The sequence below is a fragment of the Triturus cristatus genome, chromosome 9 (assembly GCF_964204655.1).
Source record: "Triturus cristatus chromosome 9, aTriCri1.1, whole genome shotgun sequence".
Taxonomy (NCBI): Eukaryota; Metazoa; Chordata; class Amphibia; order Caudata; family Salamandridae; genus Triturus; species Triturus cristatus.
Window position 1 is genome coordinate 251735577 of NC_140592.1, and position 21009 is coordinate 251756585.

General features: G+C 42.6%; 1 protein-coding gene across 3 annotated transcripts in view; it reads left to right on the top strand.

Moving 5' to 3' along the window:
* Window positions 1–21009, top strand: part of ATG7 (autophagy related 7) — a 1343349-nt gene that overhangs the window by 276387 nt on the left and 1045953 nt on the right. For all 3 annotated transcript variants that reach the window (XM_085624866.1, XM_085624868.1, XM_085624867.1), the window contains exons 12-13: window positions 3554–3644; window positions 20164–20308. In XM_085624866.1, the coding sequence (XP_085480992.1) occupies window positions 3554–3644; window positions 20164–20308 (236 nt within the window). The remainder of the gene's footprint in view (window positions 1–3553; window positions 3645–20163; window positions 20309–21009) is intronic.

Genomic DNA, 21009 nt, shown 5'->3' on the forward strand with positions numbered 1-21009 from the left:
CAGTTATACAATCAATTTTTCAAAAACAAATCATCCATTTAGACACTTATATACCCATTTATTCTTCCATCGACCTTGAGATATACATATATAAAACATATGTAATTTTCAGAAAAACACACATTCACTGGATGATGTCATCAGTGATGTCATCAGTGATGTCATTTGAGATGTCATCAGTGATGTCATGAGTGATGTAATATGTGACGTCATCAGCAGTGCATTGCGGTCGCGCAAGTTATAGTTAGCTGAACTAACTCTAACGGGGGAATTTCTATGGTTTTGTACGAGTGAAAAGTCCAGCTAACTATAACGCCCCTGAAACCTATGGTTTTTTGCAGTGAATATATATATATATATATATATATATATATATATATTGCACAGAAGTCCTCTCCGCACATCCATCAGGAAAGAAGACGAGCCACACCAGTCTTGCAGGAAATAGTGTAAAGTTTATTACACCAACGACAAAAGACGCGTTTCGGCTGACAAGCAGCCTTGGTCACATATATATATATAGTCTAAAAAGGTTTCTTTATCATCGGGGAAACCATCCAAACACCCCTTAGTGATGTCATAGACCATGCCATGAGTGATGTAATATGTGTGGTCATGAGCAGTGCATGGCAGGGGCACACGTTATAGTTAGCTCACTATAACCTTTGAAATTCTGTGGTTTTTTTTTTATTTCAAAAACTTTTATGTTGTCACTGAAATATTCACCTAACTATAAAGTCACCTAAACCTTTGGTTTTTTTCAGTGAATATCTATATCTATCTATGCGCGTGTGTGTGTATATATATATATATATATATATATATATATATATGTACATATATCTCTCTCTCTCTATATATATATATATATATATATATATATATATATATATATATATATATTATCTACTGGCGGTCGCCAGTAGATAGTTATAGTTAGGACCGTGTTTCCATAGGAAATCTCAAAATTCTATTTTGAATAACTTTGGCGCCGGTTGACGAATCCTCGCGAAATTTTCAAAACTAATGGGGCGCTCCGCTCAGCTCCTACCCTGAAAGTCTCGGGGGGGATTCGTCAAGCGGAGGCCGAGAAAAAAGGGGGGTCCCAAAACGCGTTTTCCCCATGCATTTTCCCATAGGAACTTTAGTCGAAGGTACAGCCCGAACGGCTGAACAGAATTACTTGAAATTTGGCAAAGAGGTAGTCCTCAGGTCAGGGATGTGCCTTTTGCATATATGGAGTCAATCTGTTCAGTAGTTCCTGAGAAACTTGCAGTTAAAGTACATAAATATCTATAGCCGCGCACCGTGTGCGCACGGTGCGCGCACCCTAACGTGTGCGAGCGTAATTCTGATTGGTGGTTACATGTCAGTCAACGTTCGAATCGGTCGAAATCAGGAAGTGTCGGCCGCCATTTTGTTTGTTTTGAGTGCGAGAGTGAAAAAGGAAGGTGGCGAACGTGAAAAGGGGGCAGGGTAGAGAGTTCCTGACCCCCTAGCCTTTGCCAGGGGGTCCCTGAAGGACCTTGAAGGCAGAAAAAAACATTTAAATTTGTTTTATTTTTAAACGCACGGTGCGCGCACGGTGAAAATCCCCCCCCAAAAAATTTTTATATGCAGTTTATTGTACAATAAATATATAAAAAATATAATAATACATACATAACTTAGCATTTAAAAAACCGTACAAATTCACTGAAAAAACCATAGGTTTCACACACGTTATAGTTAGGAATTAGCATTTAAAAAACCTTGCAAATTCACTTAAAATACTATAGGTTTCACACATGTTATAGTTAGGTGGACATTTCACTCGTAAAAAACCAATGAAATTCCCCCGTTATAGTTAGTTCAGATAACTATAACTCGCGCGACCGCTACTCTATCAAAAGGATGATGTCATCAGTGATGCCACTGACCATGTCATGAGTGATGTAATATGTGACGTCATCAGCAGTGGATTGCGGTCGCGCGAGTTATAGTTATCTAAACTAACTATAACGGGGGAATTTCATTGGTTTTTTACGAGTGAAAAGTCCAGCTAACTATAACGCCCCTGAAACCTATGGTTTTTTCAGTGAATTTCAAAGGTTTTTTAAATGCTAATATCTAGCTATGCCTACAGAGATAGGACATGAAAAGAAAGAAGGAAAAACGCACAGAAAGAAAAAAAAGAAATGCAGAAAGAAGCAGTGAAATGTCCACCTAACTATAACATGTGTGAAACCTATGGTTTTTTAAGTGAATATATATATATATATATATGCTACTAAAATTTCAAGAGGCAAGCAAGAAGAAGGCTAAAGCGCCGAAACGCGTCCTTGCATTGAAATAAACATGGTTATGATTGACGAAGCCTCGTGAGTGCAGAGTCCTTTGTGGGACAGGAGCTTGCATTCAACAATTGGATTCCACCTCCATTTTTCTGCACCCGCCATCAAGAGTGCAGAAGTCGTCTTAAGGTGGATTCTGGAGCGTTGTGTATCACACAGGCGCATTGCACCGCCACAAGGTATTGAGGCACCGAAATAGACGGATGTCGACGGCTATCCACAGCTTTTGGGGACACGGCTATTTAACCGGCTCCTACTTTGAGTGCCGTGAAACCTTGAGGCTGGACGAGAGGCTTCTGAAGTCTGGCATTTGAGCAGTGTACTCACAGAGGAAGACGGTGGATACTTACCATGCAGTGAGTCGAACTGTGTTTCCTGGTGGTGTGCCCATGTGGAGTGCCAATTTTGAGAGTGATTGGGCCATATCGCCCATAAAACTGAAATTACACGCTGCCGGGAACTTTGGTGAACTGCGAATCCCCGCAGTAGAACGAAGTCCTCTTTCTGTGTAAATACTACCATCCAATCAGTGTTAAGCTCCCTGTTTAAATAGCAGCAATATGGCAGGTAACGCTGCTAAAATTTCAAAAGGCAAGCAAGAAGAAGGCTAAAGCGCCGAAACGCGTCCTTGCATTGAAATAAACATGGTTATGATTCACGAAGCCTCGTGAGTGCAGAGTCCTTTGTGAGACAGAAGCTTGTATATATATATATATATATATATATATATATCTACTTACCTTAACTATACTTGCATTGTGTGATAAAGGCACGCGTGGTAAAGGCACATGCATGGTAGAGACGTGTAGTATATGATGCGTGTTAAAGGCAAAGAATGTTTCTCATAAATAAGTGATTATTTTGTTGCTGTGTAGTTTCTTACAGTGTGTTTCCTTAAATATGCATACAAATGAGCATTTATGATCCACTCTGTTACAACAAAAAATAAATGGACACATTCAGTTTGAGACTTCTTTTGGCTAAGGTTTTTAAAATGCATATCAAATATAATCCCTGTTTAAGTAGAGGCTATTCAGTGTCGTGCACAAAGTGTGTTTGATGTGAGCTGTTCATTGAGTCATGCACCTTCCTAAAGACAGCAATGCAGTTCATACTTGGATGGGTGTATTATCTCTGAATCAAAGTGTTTCTCTAAATGAGAGCAATATCGTTGTCCATATTCATTCTTTTTTTTTAGTGCAGTATTTTATGTTTTATAGATTGTCCGAAGTCAGTAGGATGGGAGAAGAACCAAAAAGGAGGAATGGGGCCAAGAATGGTGAATCTTAGTGAATGTATGGACCCAAAAAGGTATGCACTGGTAAAGAGTCTCTACCAGTCTCTCTTGCTTAGATAAATAACATGGCTACAATTGTTTGTGTAGAAATGTGTATTTCATAACATTTTAGCAATCAAAACCAAACATTGCTTTGAATGTGGATTAAAGTTTTTTAGGATGTTTGTGATGTTTGTGACAATAACATTTCACAGGGGAAGTGTGGTATGCAGTATGCAGTAAAGTAGAAACCAAGGCTGAGGTTACCAGCTTGACAAACATTGAATAATGTATTTTTGCAGTGCCAGGTTTTCACACAAAAATATCCTGGTATTAAAGATCAACCCTTCTGGCTCTGGCACGGATCACCCTATCATGAGCATAATTTGGGCAACTGCCATTGCCATTAGAAATCCTTATCTATTGGACTTGATGGTGTTTTCCTTATCTGACAAGCAGCACTACTGTTGAGTTTTTTAAACTCATTCTGATCAAATAAATAACTGATACATTGTAAAATAATTGGAGCAGTGCACCACCAAATATTCAATTGTAATCACACCAAGTGGTCAATTTTGTTCATAGAAAAAGTCTTTATTGTAGTTTTCCAACCATATAAATGAAGAACGTATCAGCCACACCCGTTGGATTGCAGAGGAAGGAGCGCGGACGGTGGCAGGCTTGCGAATCTTTTGTGGTGCCCTTATCAAGGAGGCATTCGCCTGCACACGAGACATACCAGATATTTTGAGTGCACCTGGAAACATCATGTCCACACTATAGGCTCTTTATGTAGAGACGGGCCACCCACGATACAAATAGTGGATCTACTGTGGGATTGAGAAACATTCTTGAGTACGCCCTGACGAAGTTCAATTCTTTGAACGAAACGCGTTGGCTGATACGTTCTTCATTTATATGGTTGGAAAACTACAATAAAGACTTTTTCTATGAACAAAATTGACCACTTGGTGTGATTACAATTGAATATTTGGTGATGCACTGCTCCAATTATTTTACAATTTTTCTATCTGCTTGGCAGTCTGTATCCATTAACGGCGGATGCAGGAGCATTTTTGATGCACACCTATTAGAAATACATTGTTACTTATAGTACATGGGAACACAATAAAGAAGTGCGACACTTGGAGTCCGCCGTTAGCTCTTGTCTTTTTTAAATAACTGATACATGCCTGCTATGTGCCACAGTGTGGCAGCAGATGGAAATCCAGCTGCATCTTTCACTGCGCGTACCCAGCCTTTAGACAAGTCGCGAGTGCTATTACTATTGAGACACTGCCAACCCCAACATGGTGTATAAATTGTTACATAGCCATATGTTTTGTTCAGATAGTGTCAACCATCTGCGCAAAATATGCACAGTAGATCATTACAAACCATAATGTTTATAAAACATGTACATTTTAATGCCACTGCTGAAATGCTCACTTTCTGTGTAAAGCAAGGCAGCAGTGTGCACGCGCACACTTAAATTTTTATGTTATATGATGCACCTCTTTAGCCAATACACTCTGCATCCACTTCCCCTTCACACAGCAGCCATGCAGCCACCTTGTCTCAGGGCTTGCTCATCCCTGGAATCATGTGTATGCCAACTGATCGATAAACCACCCGCCAACACAAAATTGCTTTAGAAAAATACTAATTGCTCAGTACACAATGGTCCAATCACCCATGCAGAGCAAGACAAAAATGAATACGTTGCTTATTTCATAAATACATTTTATATACATTATTTAATCCTTCAAATACAGTATACATAATTCATAAAAGCTTCACTGTACACATTTTTTCATGAATACATTACTTGAAAAATTAATACAAAAAGAGATGGCCACCGAAATCCACTCGGAGCATTAAAAAGAGCGCCATTCATACGCTTCCAGCCACAGTTTTACAGACTCCTACACTAAAATAAGTGAAGTGTGTCTGATCATCATAATATACTGAAAGACATTGCCACTTTGCATTCATATGTTTGCATTAATATAAAGTATCTTAACACTTATTGATGATCACTGTTCTTTCACTTATCTGTTGGCGTGTGTTTCGGTGCACAGCGGTCACATGACCGTTTCCTTCCTCAGGACACCTCTATAAGACTAAATAAAGGCTTTAGCATGAACTTGAAGGTGAGAAAGGGCACAAAACTTCAATCTCTTCAATGCTTATTTGCTGATTGAAACTCTACATTGTCTGGACAAAGAATTTCAGAAGATCAGATCAACTTTTTCATGACAAGGATAACAAAGACTTATCTACGCAAAGCACTGCCAAGGAATGTCTGCATGCATCACTTCTGCCATAGGTTGTCTGTCAGGCATCTCAAAAGCAATGCGCAGAATCACTCTGCCAGAGGCAATTGGGCCACGGCCCCACTCTTCGCTGAGGTATGTATTACTTACATCTGTAAGATAGCAATGTAGTCATAATTTGACATTATTACCTATAATTACTGCCTTGTCATCCACGAGGCATCTGAGATGGTGTTGAGGTAAGTGGTACTGTGTAACCTCTTTAAATACTGTAAACCGCATTACCCCTTTCCTTTGTAATTTGCATTACACTGTTACTGCTATGGGTATCACTATTCAAGCATATGAATCAAAACATAAATCTAATTTTGGAGGGAAAAAGTTACATACCTGTACCTACAGTTGTTCCAACTTTGAAATCAGTTATAGATTCCAAAGCAACCTACACATGGCTCTGGAAAGAGGCTTTTTCAGGGTTACTATACTCTGATTGTCTGTGAAAATATAAGAGGCTGCCTCTGTAAGAAGTTGGAGGTCTGAGTTTCTTCATCTTATTTGTCAGCTTTCTGGTCACATCATGAGGTGTATGGAATACATACAGTCTGTGGCTGCTGCATTGTTAGTTGCTGTGAGTGAGAAACTATTGACTGTTGCCTAACTGAGAATACCCGGTAGTCAGTGTTGGCTGACGAGTATTCCCAGTTTGACAATGGAGAATATTCAATCATGTGAATCACTGATAGATATTAAAGTTTGAGAACTTTAGTTACAGGCAAGTACCTTTTTTTCCTGATTCTGCTGTTTCTTTAAAAAGCTTGACGCAATTACAGCAAGTATAAGAATTAACACTTTTGTTGGAAGCCTGTGAAGATATTGAGGACGTTATGCTGTCGGGATCAGTGTCCTGGAGAAGGTCACGTATGTCTAGTGCAAGCCACTGCCACGTGCTTGGTGGTCAGTTGGGGGTGTTTTAGAATAGTAATCTGGAATTTAATGAGTTGAGCGGGATACACCGGACTAAGGTTTTATTGTGGGTCTCTCATAAACCTTTTGCTTCATGTTGACAAGGTCACTGGAGACCTATTTCTGTTTTAAATCCTAAATCTAAACCTTCATGTTAAGGTTCCTAGAAAGTCAAGCAGCAGCCCTTATGTAGAGTGTGGCTTCAAATTGTGACATGAAACTATTGAAAGTTATTATACATTTGACTAGGCTCTTCCACAAATTGAAACAGTTCACCTGAAGCCCAGCCCCATCTCTGGCTTTTCATTTTGTGTTGTTTTCAAACTTTTTTTGTCTTGCTTTTCCCGACAATGAAGCTTCGTACTGGGCGTGATAGTCTTCTGGATACCCATATAAGGGCCAGCCTACAGGTCATCAATTTCCATGAAATTGTCAGTAACCAAAACTAAAGTACTTCAGGACTACAAACCTCCTCACCCCCTTTCTCTTTGTTTTTGAAAGTGGTCTTCAGATTGCCCTATGTCCTAGTCAGTTTGAGAAGACCTATGTTTAGTTTTTTCTGTTTGTTTTCTATTTTCTATTTGTTTTCCAATGAATGTGGTATTTTAACCGTACTTCTTCATTTGCATGATTGTATTATATTTCTGCATAGTTTGGTCCCTGTAAGTTCGAAGTAAAATATTTACAAATATTTTTTTTTGTTGAATATTTTTCAGTTGGGTTTGTTACCATGCTGCCAGTGTTACATTTTCCCATTGATTTTTACTGATGAGTTTTTGTGTTTTCTCTTAATAGTTGATCTAGTTTTTTTATTGGGTATCTTAGCGGTTTTTCATTATTGTTGGGTTTCCAGTACTTCTGAGTGCAACACATATATACATCTTACTTATTGTGCTTTATCTTTGTCTTACTATTCATATTAGTTTTCAATAAAACTTCTGTATCGTTTACTGGGCTATTGTTGTTTTGGTTATGCCTGTATGCAAATGTGCTTTCTCTGATGATTTCCGTTTCCGGCTAGGTTTACTGCGCTTAAACCTACGTACTTCGCGGACTGTTCGCTATCGTGGGCACCTCCAGAGAGGCTCGCCACCCAGCACATTCTATCACATATCAAATCCTAGAACCCCAAACTTTTCTTGTGTAGTTTGATGGATAGCACATTGAAGTCTGTAGAAATCGAAGGCAAACTTCGGATCTGCTATCCATGACCTGTGTCCACCTTTGTAAGTCAGTGCCAGGCAAGGTTGCATTAGTTCTGTTGGAGGTGTGTGTGCCTGGAGTAAGGGATCCATGTGTTCCCCGTGGATATTCTGAGCCTCTACCAGGCGTTAAGATCCCAAGGGGATGAAAATGTACTGATATTGTGCATGTTGAGACGTATGCACACTGAGAGGAACAAGAAAGCCGTCACTAGCATGTGTATTAAAGGCCAACGGTAATTAGAATTAAATCTAACTATTGCATACGTTTTGTCAGAGGTCATCTTCACTTTAGAAAATCAGATCTTACCAGTGTTCTTGTTTTTAATGCTTAATTAAAGCTGGTGGTTGCAAGTAGGGTCCACTGGCACTCGTTTTAGGGAACCAGCACTCATTTTACTCATCAGATTTTAACCCAGAGATAGAGAGAGAGAAAAACCCAAAAGGGCGAAAGTGGGAGGGAGAGAAAGACAGAAAAATTGTGAGAAAGAACAAAAGCAAACAGGGATGACCCCGAAAGAGTGATAGAAAGGGACCATGAGAGTGTCTGGTGGTGGATGAAAGCCATGATGTGAAATCAAAACTACGTAGCCTCGATATTCAGCACCCCCCACATTCGATAGCACCAGCCGGGGGCTTTTGAGCAAACCTTTGGACCCCAGCACTTATTCTTTTATATATCATGCACTGCCTTGTGTACAATATCAAGACTATTTGAGTGAGAGGTAATCAATGAAATAGTGACAAAGCACAAAAATCGAACATGAGAGGAGTTGGAAGCATGCCTTCTGCTGCCTTGAAGCAGGATCTTGTGCATGTCTACTGCTTACCAGTAAAACTAATTGCACCAATACCTCCTTATTTGCTGAAAGCGTAAGGAGACCTCAAACGCAATAATCAAGCTTCTCACATGATGTGATTGGTTGCCAAGCTCTGCAAAAAGGGCGGATGCCTTTTTTGTGTATCTTTTCTGATAAGCATAATTTATCTAAGCAGGGTACCAGTGTCCTAGGACATACTATATGTCCTTAATTATCACAGTTGAAAAGTAAGTTCATCATGCTGCCTGAGAGGACTTTCATGAACTTGTTGCATTAGCATATGAATTAACAAAGTGGATTTTTTACCTTGATAGAAATTGCTTTATAACTTGCTTTTTAATTGACTATTTTATAAACAGCATATCCATAATCTGAGATATGGCAAACACGCTTATGAACTTTTTAGGCTGCACTCAGTAATTTGCCTGTGGCTAGAAAGCTGCGCTCCTACCTTTGTAAGGGATGTTTCCATTAAATTGTGTTTTCTTGAGAAAGGCTAATTGTTTATTCTTATTTAAGCACCACTAAAGGTGAATGTTTATTTAATAGCAAACTAATTAGTCTGATAACGGAATGTAATAAGTTGTTAGGCAGATTTGCAAATTTTACTTTGTTTTGACAATATGAAAAAACAGGGCCTTGGGTTAAGAAGAAAATTGGTTTCTCAACTCAAGTTACATTACCTTTTTTGTCAGTAGTTTTGTTCTCACCTCTATTTGTCGATGGACACAAGCGACCTTCTCTAATTTTGAAATAGTGTACATGGGAACTGTCTATTCCAGCTATTGCTGGGTGTACATCATGTAGTAACTTTGAGATGAAGTTAGCTTCATTGAGGAAAAACACACTTATGAATTTCTGTACGGCACATTCCATGCTGTTAATATTTCATTATGTTTACATGATAATTTCTGATCAATGTATCTGAAATTTAGAAACAAAACATTTTGTACTTAACGAAACTAGCATTGCATAGATAGAGCCAAAGATGATTTTAAATATTCTGAAAATGATATAAAAAGCCATGTAAATGTCTGTAAATCTACGCAAGCATGAGTAAGAAAAACGACCACTTGTGTTACTGAACTTGAAAGGGATACATGTACTAAGAGGAACTGCTGAGAAAATAATATCAGATTAGGGTGGTACAACATCTCAAGGATTATTAAAATCTTAAAAATCACAGCATATACATTCTTATTCCCCACCCCAACCTCAGTATAAATATCCTCACACATCTCCACTGTATGATAGTAATTTTCCTTCAGGACCGATGTCCTACTCTGGAGCTCTGACTGAGCCAATGAGGGAAGGGAAGCAGAGTGGCAAAAGATCAATGATGCCACTGCTTTATACTAAATACTTTCCTTCTCTCCTGAGAAGATTTCAAGCAAACCAAATATCCGAGGTCCACATAGTCAACAATTCCAACAAGGCACATGGTCTGGAGCCTGTCTACTGAGACAAATGTACTGTACTCCAAAGTAATTCAGTGTGTTGCTCTAAGTGCTGGCAACAGTGTTTCTTCTCGGTTACGCTGCCTCCACCACAGGTTCCCCTCCCCATACGCTCAGGGCTCACTCCCCCAAGAGTCTTGTTCCATCACAGGGCTCCTTTGGGTCATTGTCCACTGTGTGCTCCCTGCCCTCAGCTGTAGTCAACGCCGCACACCTTACTCTCACACACACCAGCAGTCCTCTTTCTTCCTATTACGGTGCCAGTTTCCACATCAAAAGAGGTCCCATTTCCTCTACATCAGGATTCACCGGCTACAGGAGCCTCTTGGAGCCAAGGAAAGGCATGATAGGCGAGGACACACAGGTGCAGGAGGTATTCGTGACAGCCAAGGCCATTTTGGTTACCAGCCTGCCCCACCCCTAGCACAAACGTTCTAGAAGGTAGGTGTTCACAGACCTTGTTGAACAAGGCAATAATATTTGCTGCTGAAGAGTGAGTTAACTCTACTGTTAAACTTACCTTCGTACCATAGTATAGAAATAGGACAATAAACAGTCTCTAAATGATTCTCATATTGAAATTTTACACAAAGGTCCCCTTGAGGAAATCATTATTTATTTGGGCTGTTGCTTTTCGATGTAGAATTTCCTTAAGTGTGTCTACTTTTTCAATAATATTTCTAAAGATGGTGGTGGAGAAAAGTTTCAGGGTGTATAGTCCGTTGTCTTTTAAGGTATTCATTGTTTTGTTGCATCCCCAAAGTGGGGCTGGTAGGTACTTCGAGGCCTCCTCTCGATTTTGCAGCTGATCACAATGACTGTGTCAGTTTGTTAGGGTTCCCCGTTAGCTCCCCCTGAAGTCACGAGGAATCACAACATTAAACATGTACCACTCTCTCAATGGTTCTGTAGACAAGAGTATGTCCTTTTGATAGGATCCCTAGATCTGAAGGTACATACTTTAGAGGTGCTCCCTAACTCCTTTAAACCGAAGGAGTTTCCACAAATCAGTGTTTGGCTTACTGATCCGTCGTGTGAATGGTGACCACGCCACCAACTTTCCAGCTCCTCGCTGTGTATCGCTTCGCCGTCTGAATTCCCTCGATCTACACTGTTCCTGTGTTGCATTTGGGCAAGCTGAGTTCCCCGTTACGAGATTTCAGAGAGAGAAGTTCCCCCTCGCTCTTTCGCCCGAGTGGGTCACGCTACTCCAATTTGCTGTGGCCAAATACTCAGCGTCATACCCCATTGGACGCGTCCGCCCCTGTGTCCGATTAGTCCTGGCCGGAGCCGGCCAGAGAGGTGCCCCAGCTTTCCAGGTAAGCGTGTTTGTCGGCTGCTCCACTCGCTTTTTAGTTTTGAGCCAGTCAGCGCAGCGCGTATACTGGGAAGTGAGGGGACCTCGGCTGCTCCGCTCCCGCCTGGACAGTTGTGAGCAGGGTTAATGCTCGTGGTTGCTCCGCTCCTGTAGACGATTGACAGGAGCCGGTCAACACGGCATTTCGTCAGACAGATCTCGGCTGCTCCGCTCTTCGGCTGACGTTACAGAGCCGGTCAGCAGGAATTGTCTGTGCCTGTAGAAAAGAGTAGTTGTAAGAGAGAACCCTGAATTCCTCCCCGCCCATGAGCCTCATGCTACTCCTTTCCCCTCACATCTCCCAGATATTTTAGCAACGGTTCTTGGGCATACCATTCCTATTCCTACTTTTACCCCTGTGTGTGTGAATGTGAAAGTGTCCTCTTGTGGAGTAACCCCTTCTAAGACCTACGCCATCCGAGAGAGAGATACTCAGTCTAAACTCAGGTCTCCGTGGATTCAAGAGACACTTCTGTTTTTGGGGTATCCTAAAGACTCACCATGAGTAAGTGGGCCATATGAGTAGAGTGGACTTGTATTAATGAGATAATGTGCATAGTATCTAAATTCTCCTTGTATTCCTTTCCAGGTCTTCCCTGATCTACTTCCCTCATTACCTGGCACGCACACCCAAAACTTAGGTGGTGGTCACTCATGGGTTATTCCCCTCACTTTTGGCTAACAGGATCTCATGAGAGAGTGTTTCTGTCTCCCTCTGAGGATTGTCTTCTGAAAGTGGGGAGAGCCGCATCTTCGCTCCTGTGGAAATCGGAAAAGAAGGTTCTCCCTTCTTGGGTCTAGCGCAACAGAAAGCCAAGCCCATGACTTCCTTCTACCTGAGCGAAGATGGATCTTGAAGGGGCTGGGGCCCCCTCAACTCCCCCTCTAGGCCAGATCATGCAGACCCCCTCTATAGACGATCTAGCTGTGGCATTGGTAGATCTACAGTCCGAGGTGGGACGGTTAAGGACTGAGAACCAAAGGTTACAGGCTGAAGTAATGCACCTACGGACACCGAGTCCCACGGAAAGCAGAGACCCTGGTGCCTTGTCCAAAAGTGGAAGGAATTATATTCAGCCGGCCCATTTCACTATTCCCTCCTCTAGTGTGAGAGTGTTTCTGTCTCCCTCTGAGGATTGTGTTCTGAAAATGGGGAGAGCCGCATCTTTGCTCCTCTGGAAATCGGAAAAGAAGGTTCTCCCTTCTTGGGTCTAGCGCAACACAGTTCATATTGGAGGACCTAGAAAGGGATACTGCATTCTATTGGTTCCTATTTGAAGAATTGACACAGATTGACCATTGCCTCTGGCATGCTCCTGCTTGAAGAATGCAGAAGAGAATGTCTTGTTAGAGGCATGTGTGATTATAGATACACATGATTAGCATTATCCCGCAATCTAGTGTTGGGCTCGGATGTGTGCATGTTGGCTTTCTTCGAAGAAAGTCTTTCGAGTCACAAGATATGGTGACTCCTCCTCTTGTGGTAATGCGCATGATCATCAGCTTCATTGTTAGATTGTTTTCCTCTACCGTCGGATTCGGACGTGTGCTCCTCTGCTCCGTCTCAACATTGTCAGTTCCGAGTTTGTAGACCTTAATGTCGGTATTGTCTTTGATCATGGCTATTTTTAGATCTACATTGATCCCTTGTCGACCTCTTTGGCGCATCTCAAGGGGACCAAGGCCCCAGAGGGCCTTTACCCTTTGAGGCAACTCTCCATTTCTCGATGTCTCTTCTGTGCCATGTCCATCTGGTGACAAAATGGAAGTTCTTCCGTTTCTGCCCTTGCTGCCAACATTCGATGTGTAGCTGGTGCCTTTCTCCAGAACACCAAAAATCCACTTGCGAAGCCTGCAAGTTCTTCCGCTCCAAGAAGAAGCTGCATGACCGATTGAGGTCAGGGATCCAGCAGGCAATATTCAGCCTTGCAGGGACAGCAAACCTCCCAGTCCACAGCCCCTTCGGCAGCAGCCTAGTTTTCCCTTAGTGGCACACAACTGCCCAGTCGGAGGCAGGAACGATCATGGTCTATAAGGGTGGCAAGACATTACATCTGACAGGTGGGTCTGGCAGATAATCCAGCGGAGCTGTGCCCTACCATTCCTTGTTTACCACAAGAAGCCGCTCCTAGTGTGATAACCCAAACGAGTTACAGGAACGTCGTAGGTGTGGGCATCTCACAAAAAATTACGGACTGGTGTCACACACCACCTGGTGTCATGCTTCATCATTGACCAGTCCTCGCCCTCTAAAACCTTCGTTTGATAGAGGGCGGGCATACACTTGACGACAAGGATGCACTTTCTAAATGGCTGAGTGGGGGCCCGTGAAACTGTGAGTGAGGTTAAAAATCATTATAGTGGTCAAAAAGTGATTTTTAATGTGATTGACAACTATATGATATTAAAAATTATGTGTGACGGTGCATGGGGTAGTTAGTGTCCCCTAACCGTCTTATGTGTGGTCAACATGTTTCTGCCGGAATGGCCCTGTTGGGTCCGTGGCATTCATCAGGACCAAATTATGAATGAGGGCATCGTTCTTACCAGGTGTTGGTAAGACGCTACCACTGTGTGAGTGTAGCATAGGCCACACTTCACTTCCTATGGTGCTTCCAAAGGTGAAGCCCTAATTGGTTGGACAACTTGTCCCAAGGGGGGAGGAGGGACGGGGGTAATCCACCGTTTTGTCACTTCACTTTTTTAAAGAAGGATTCGATGTTGAATTGCATGGTCCACTTGTGTCACCTCTGATTTTGTGACCTCGTTTGTAACAGCGACAGACGCCGGAGTAGAGGAACTGCAGGAGCCAACTCTGTTCGGCCACAAATAACACGTAATTGGACACTAAGGAGAACACCAGTACGACGGCATAAGAGGCGGGGGCTAAGCTCGAGGTGGGCACCGCAGCGCTCTGTAACAATTTGTAAAAGGGAAGGCCGGGGATCCCAGAAAGGGACGTAGCAGATAGGACCAGTAGCTTTTGCTCGCAACAGAGTTGGCTCCTGCAGTTCCTCTACTCCGGCGTCTGTCGCTGTTACAAACGAGGTCACAAAATCAGAGGTGACACAAGTGGACCATGCAATTCAACATCGAATCCTGCTTTAAAAAAATGAAGTGACAAAACAGTGGATTACCCCGGTACCTCCTCCCCCCTTGGGACAAGTTGTCCAACCAATTAGGGCTTCACCTTTGGAAGCACCATAGGAAGTGAAGTGTGGCCTATGCTACACTCACACAGTGGTAGCGTCTTACCAACACCTGGTAAGAACGGAGCCCTCATTCATAATTTGGTCCTGATGAATGCCACGGACCCAACAGGGCCATTCCGGCAGAAACATGTTGACCACACATAAGACGGTTAGGGGACACTAACTACCCCATGCACAGTCACACATAATTTTTAATATCATATAGTTGTCAATCGCATTAAAAATCACTTTTTGACCACTATAATGATTTTAACCTCACTCACAGTTTCACGGGCCCCCACTCAGCCATTTAGAAAGTGCATCCTTGTCGTCAAGTGTATGCCCGCCCTCTATCAAACGAAGGTTTTAGAGGGCGAGGACTGGTCAATGATGAAGCATGACACCAGGTGGTGTGTGAGACCAGTCCGTAATTTTTTGTGAGATGCGCACACCTACGACGTTCCTGTAACTCGTTTGGGTTATCACACTAGGAGCGGCTTCTTGTGGTAAACAGTTGTAGTGGAGGCTGCCAGCTCCTAGTACCCCTATGCCTCTAGTTCCCTCCTCCACAGATCCAGTGGAGACTTTTTGTGTGTTACCCTACCATTCCTTTCCATCCCACCACATCTTCCACCCTCATCATAGAGGTTTTTGGAGGACCATTATGCTGCAGGAAGTTATGGCTCTATCAGACAAAAGAGCCATAGAGAGGGTCCCGGCCTCAGAGATCAGATCTTGGTGGTAGTACTGCTATTTCGTTGTGCTGAAAATTGGCAGAGGCCATCCTATTTTAGACCTTCGACCCACTCAAATTCTTCCTGCAGAAGGACAAATTCAAGATGCTCACTCAGGCCTAGTTTCTACCTCTCCTGGATCTAGGAGACCGGATGGTGTTTCTTGGTGGTGCACAAGTATTTTCAGGTTGCCTTGCTCCCCTTTGTCCTTAACAGTGACCCTTGGGTGTTCACAAATGTGTTGGTGGTGGTCTCAGCGTACCTTCAGAGATTGAAGGTCCCACTCTTCCCCTAGCTCAAAACCTGGCTGCTGAAGGTGGGCGAACCTCCCTAAATCACAGGGGTTTATGCTCAACGCGCTGCAGTTGCCCTTATTCCTGCGCCGAGACTCACTTTCATCTGAACCTTCCTTAATATGGTGCAATTCTAGGCTTTCCATCCAGATCAATGAGTCCAGGACATTCAGGCTATGATTCTGATGTTTCAGCCTCAGTCCTTAGTCTCAGTGAGGATAGCTCTGAGAATTCTTGGTCTGCTGCGCTCATACATCCTGCTTGACAACCATGCCAGATGGCACATGCGAGATCTGTAGTGGAATCTGATGTGTCACTGGAGCCAGTACTAAGGGAACCTGTCAGAATCTATCCAGGTTTCTGAGGAGATTTTAAAAGATCTGCAGTGGTGGCTGTTCTTCTGCAACAGTGAGAATATCTTTGAGAATTCTGGGTCGGCTGGGCTCCTGCATCCTGCTTGGCAACCATGTCAGATGGCACATGCAAGATCTGCATTGGGATCTGAAGTGTCACTGGGGACAGCCAGTACTAAGAGAACCTGTCAGATTCTATCCAGGTTTCTTCCCCACCCAGTAGTGACAGATGAGTTATTACTGGATTGGTGGGAGAGGTGGAGATCAGAGGACTCTGGGCTCTGGCAGAGACCTACTTTCTCATCAACTTATTGGAGTTGGGACCCGTTCACTTGCCATTAAAAGTGTTCCTGCTTTCCATGAATGGCAGTGGCCAGGGGGGTGTTGTTTCTGGTCCTCGCATACAAAACCATCACCATGTGCTATTGCAACAAGCATTGTGGGGTGGAGTCCCGGACCCTGTGCCAGGCGACCCTGCACTTCTAGACATGGCTGAAACGTCAGGGCACTTTCCTGAGCGTACACCATCTGGTGAGATCTTTAAACACCAGTGCAGACTAACTCAAACTGCGATGTCTAGAGAATGACAAATGACAGCTATACCCAGAGGTGGTGGAGGGCATCTTCAAGTAATGGGGAGAACCCTGCCTTGATCTGTATGCCACTGCATAGAACTAGAAGTATCAATGCTTTTGCTTGTTGGAGTTCCCAAAAAGGCTCTCTCTCTCGGAGTCACATTCCACTTGGAGCGGAGCACAGGAATCCAGTATGCCTTCCTGCCACTGCCTCTCGTGCCTCAAATTCTGAATAAGATCAGGGATGACAGAGCCCAAGTCATCTTAGTGGGACTGCATTGGGCAAGTAGCGTGTGCCATCCGAACCATCTGGGCATGAGCATCTGTCCTCCAATCAGGCTGCTATTTCGCAAGGATCTCCTGTCATAGCAGCAGGGCCGGGACTTGCATAATTTACATCACCGTGCAAGAAGATTGAGTGGCAGCAGTTGACTGCATTCAAGCTCCCTTCCCAAGTAGCAGAAGTCACCCTTTTGGCCAAGTGTCCTTCTACAAAATGTATTCTCATCAGATGATGGGACAGGTTGTGGCTTGGCATGGCACCCGTAACAGAGACTCGTTGCAGGCCAAACTGTCCAATGTGCTACTGTTTGTTCTGCCTCTGGAACTTGCAATGGGCACTGTTAAATGTTACCTTTCAGCCGTTTAGGCCTTTTGGGGTTTAACTAGACAAACCATCTTTGGTTAAATCACACGTTGTAAGGTTTGGTCAACATGTTTCCACCAAAGCCTTTTCTGATGCCTCAGTGGGGCCTTATGATACATCGCTAGCCCTTACATCTCCTGACCCCGACAACTGTCTTTTTCCTCTTGATCATCTATACTCATCGTGTGAGTGAACTTCAAGCTCTTTTATTACAGCCGCCCTTTGCCACCATCTTTCAGGACAAACTGGTGCTTAGGACTAGAGTGCCTTTCTACCGAATTTGTAACTCCCTTTGACATCAGTCTATCATACTTCCGATGTTCTTTGCCCCAACTTGCTCATCAAAAAATGAGGAGAAACTCCATCGTTTGGCATCCCAAAAGAGCACTGAGCCTTAAACATTGATTGCATCAAAGACCCTCGGGTGGATGATCAGCCTTTTGTGGGGTTTTCTGGGATAAAGAAAGGCTATGCAGTGGAGAAGAGGACCTTATCCAGGCGTATCGTCCTTTCTTTGAAGGTCTGCCACATGTTGGTCAAGAAACTGCTTTACTATCTATTCTGTGAGGAATCTGTGGTTAAAAATATCCATCAGAAAAACAAGTTACTTACCTTTGGTAAGGCTCTTTCTGGTGGATCGTCTATCCAGACAAGAATTCCTCACCGCCTTCCCTTCTCCTTGTTCTATGCAATGGACACTTTTCCATCTAAAAAGGTCCCAATTTAGAGCTCTGCTCACTTGTATGATCAATCTTTTTTTGGGTCCGTATCCAAGGGTGTAGACAGTGCCCAGAAAGAGCTTGACATCAGTGTGTTTGGGTGGCACTTATATGCGGGTCCCGCTGAGTGGAGTTGACATGGAGCCCCACAGCAGGGGCTATGCTGAAAAATCTTCCAGATCCAATCTGGCATCTGGGGATATTCTGGAGGTGAGGAATCTGTGGTTAGATAGAGCATCCACCAGAAAGTGCATAACTGAATGTAAGTAAATTGTTCTGACTCTTATGGACTGTTTCTCAACCTCCTTGGGCAACAAAGTGAACTATGAAGAGTGAAGTACTGCCAATGTCCAGGTCCACTTCGTCTGCTACAATTGTGAGATGGCAATTGACAAGTGTGATCCTTAACATTAAGCACCTATGTATACTGATAAATAGGGGTATAGAGACTATATAAGTGACAGTATAAAGCCACTGATCAATATAGATGCTGCTGAATTTGCTAGAAGATCTAAACTTCACTTCCCCCCAAGGTTACGGTACAGGTGATGAAGATGGCAGTAGCCCTCATACTTATCTACATTCTTATTGTCAAAATTGTTTTATAAAAACTGATAAAAGAATACCTCCACCCACACTGTTTCATCCAGGTATCAAAGTGCTGATGAAGTTGCCTTTCAGACTGAGACCTGGTCTAAGTTCTCTCATCCAGTTCTGTACTACTTGGATACAGAGGTTCACGCTTGGATACCTTGAGTTCCACAAGTGGATGAACATTTCAGTCCTCTGCATTGCTCACCATACCACGAGATCTGTTCAACATTAGCGATGTGACGAACCTGGACTGTTCCAAATTATGCATCCGTAGACACAGGAGGAGACTCACAGAGACCCTCTGAATGGCTATCTAAACTGATGCACTTGACATCTTAGGAAAAGATCATACGGAGGCTAGAGGGCCGGCTGTTTAGGATGCTGACTCTATCACAATTCATTTGCAGTGAATGACTAGGCTACAAGCACTACTTTGAACAGTATTATAGCCCAGTCTTGGTGACTGTTTCATATTGGACCCACAGTTTTCATCATATTTAATTATATGCTACATTAGTTTATAGAGACTCAATAGTAGCCTCCTTTTCAGAGAACTTCTGCTTCCTTCCTCCTACCCTCTTCCCCCTCCTTTACTGAATACGCGGGTTTACTTACTCATGACACTTTGGTATTCGCGCTTTTCATGTTTACATGCAAGACTCCCGGAATGTGTATTCTGCCCTGGTATTGTTAGAGTGTTTTGTATTCTGTAAGTGTTTACACCTTGCTTTCTATTTTGTGATGCCAATGAAAAAGTAACAATTCTTTTAAAAAATACTACTGCACTCTACTGAAGCTCTGTTTTGCCTGGTGTAATTATTGTGGGCACGAATTTAAGAAGCCTCTCGCACAATCAAAATAAAGAGCAATTGGAAATACCGCAACACTTAATAAAACCTAATGAGACTCGTAATATGTTGTACTTTCCAGGATTTACTTTTATTTTTCTGAAGAACACGAAACTAATTAAAAAATAATATTTAAGTATTAATGAAGAGCTTTTATACACATGCTTAACACATAATATGGTTAACTTATTTCCATGTCTTGAATTCAGTGATTCTAAATAAGCTCTTGACCAGGGGTACATCTACAGAACACTAGGGTTAAATATGAAATCAACACAATTACAATAATACTTCATTTAATAAAATATTACTGAAATCCTAAACATGTCATAGATAACTAGTTGCCGACGATGAGGTTTCATAAAAATGTTCTTCTAGATTGCAAACAATAGAGACAGTGGGGAAATTGAAAACAACAAACCATTTGCAAACATAAAGGGGTGATGTAGTTGTAATGACTTCATTAAACGGAAAGTACAAGTATTAAAAGTCTATTTATTTTCCCTTCCTTATTTTTGTTCTTAGGTTAGCAGAGTCGTCTGTGGACCTTAATCTGAAATTGATGCGCTGGAGACTAGTACCTACTTTAGATTTGGAAAAAATAGTATCAACTAAGTGTCTGCTTCTAGGAGCTGGCACACTGGGCTGTAATGTGGCCAGAACGTTAATGGTAAGTGTGAAACAGTATGAAATGTGTTTTCCTTCTGATGTGTATGTTAGAAAGACCTACATGGACTTCTTCCTTCTAAGAGTTCATCTGCGCTTTGGTAGAAGAAGTTTGTTTTCTTTATATTTTCCGTAAGGGTAATCCATGGGGGTACTAATTTGTACTGTAATGAAAAGTACTAGTCTGCAATGTAGTAGTTTGGGTTGGACTTTTCCTATTGAAACAGAGTCGAGACTGATTTGCCTTTGGCTGGGTCTAATTTGAGGTGGCATTGTGGGCAAAAGAACTGTGGTTTGGAATGCTACCCAGAGCGCTTGCCAGTGGTTAGACTTATTGCAAGCATCCTCTCATCAACCTTTGTGTGTTTGATGTACCACACTAAGTGGCCAAGAGTATACCCAGATGTGGGTCCCTTGCTCACTGTACCACTGGAACACTTGATGTACCACACTAAGTGGCCAAGAGTATGCCCAGGTGTGGGTCCATTGCTCACTGTACCACTGGAACACCTGATTGAAGAGCCCCAATCAGGGCAAAACCGGTCTTGGGTTACGTGTGTTCTGTTTCAGAGAGGACCTGGCTTAGCAGTTCGATCTAGAGTGTTCCTATTGAAGCAGGGTCAAGATTTATTATGGCTGAGTCTGTTCTGAAGTGGAATGGTGGGCAAAAGAACAATTGGTTAGAATGCTACCTGAGTGATTGTC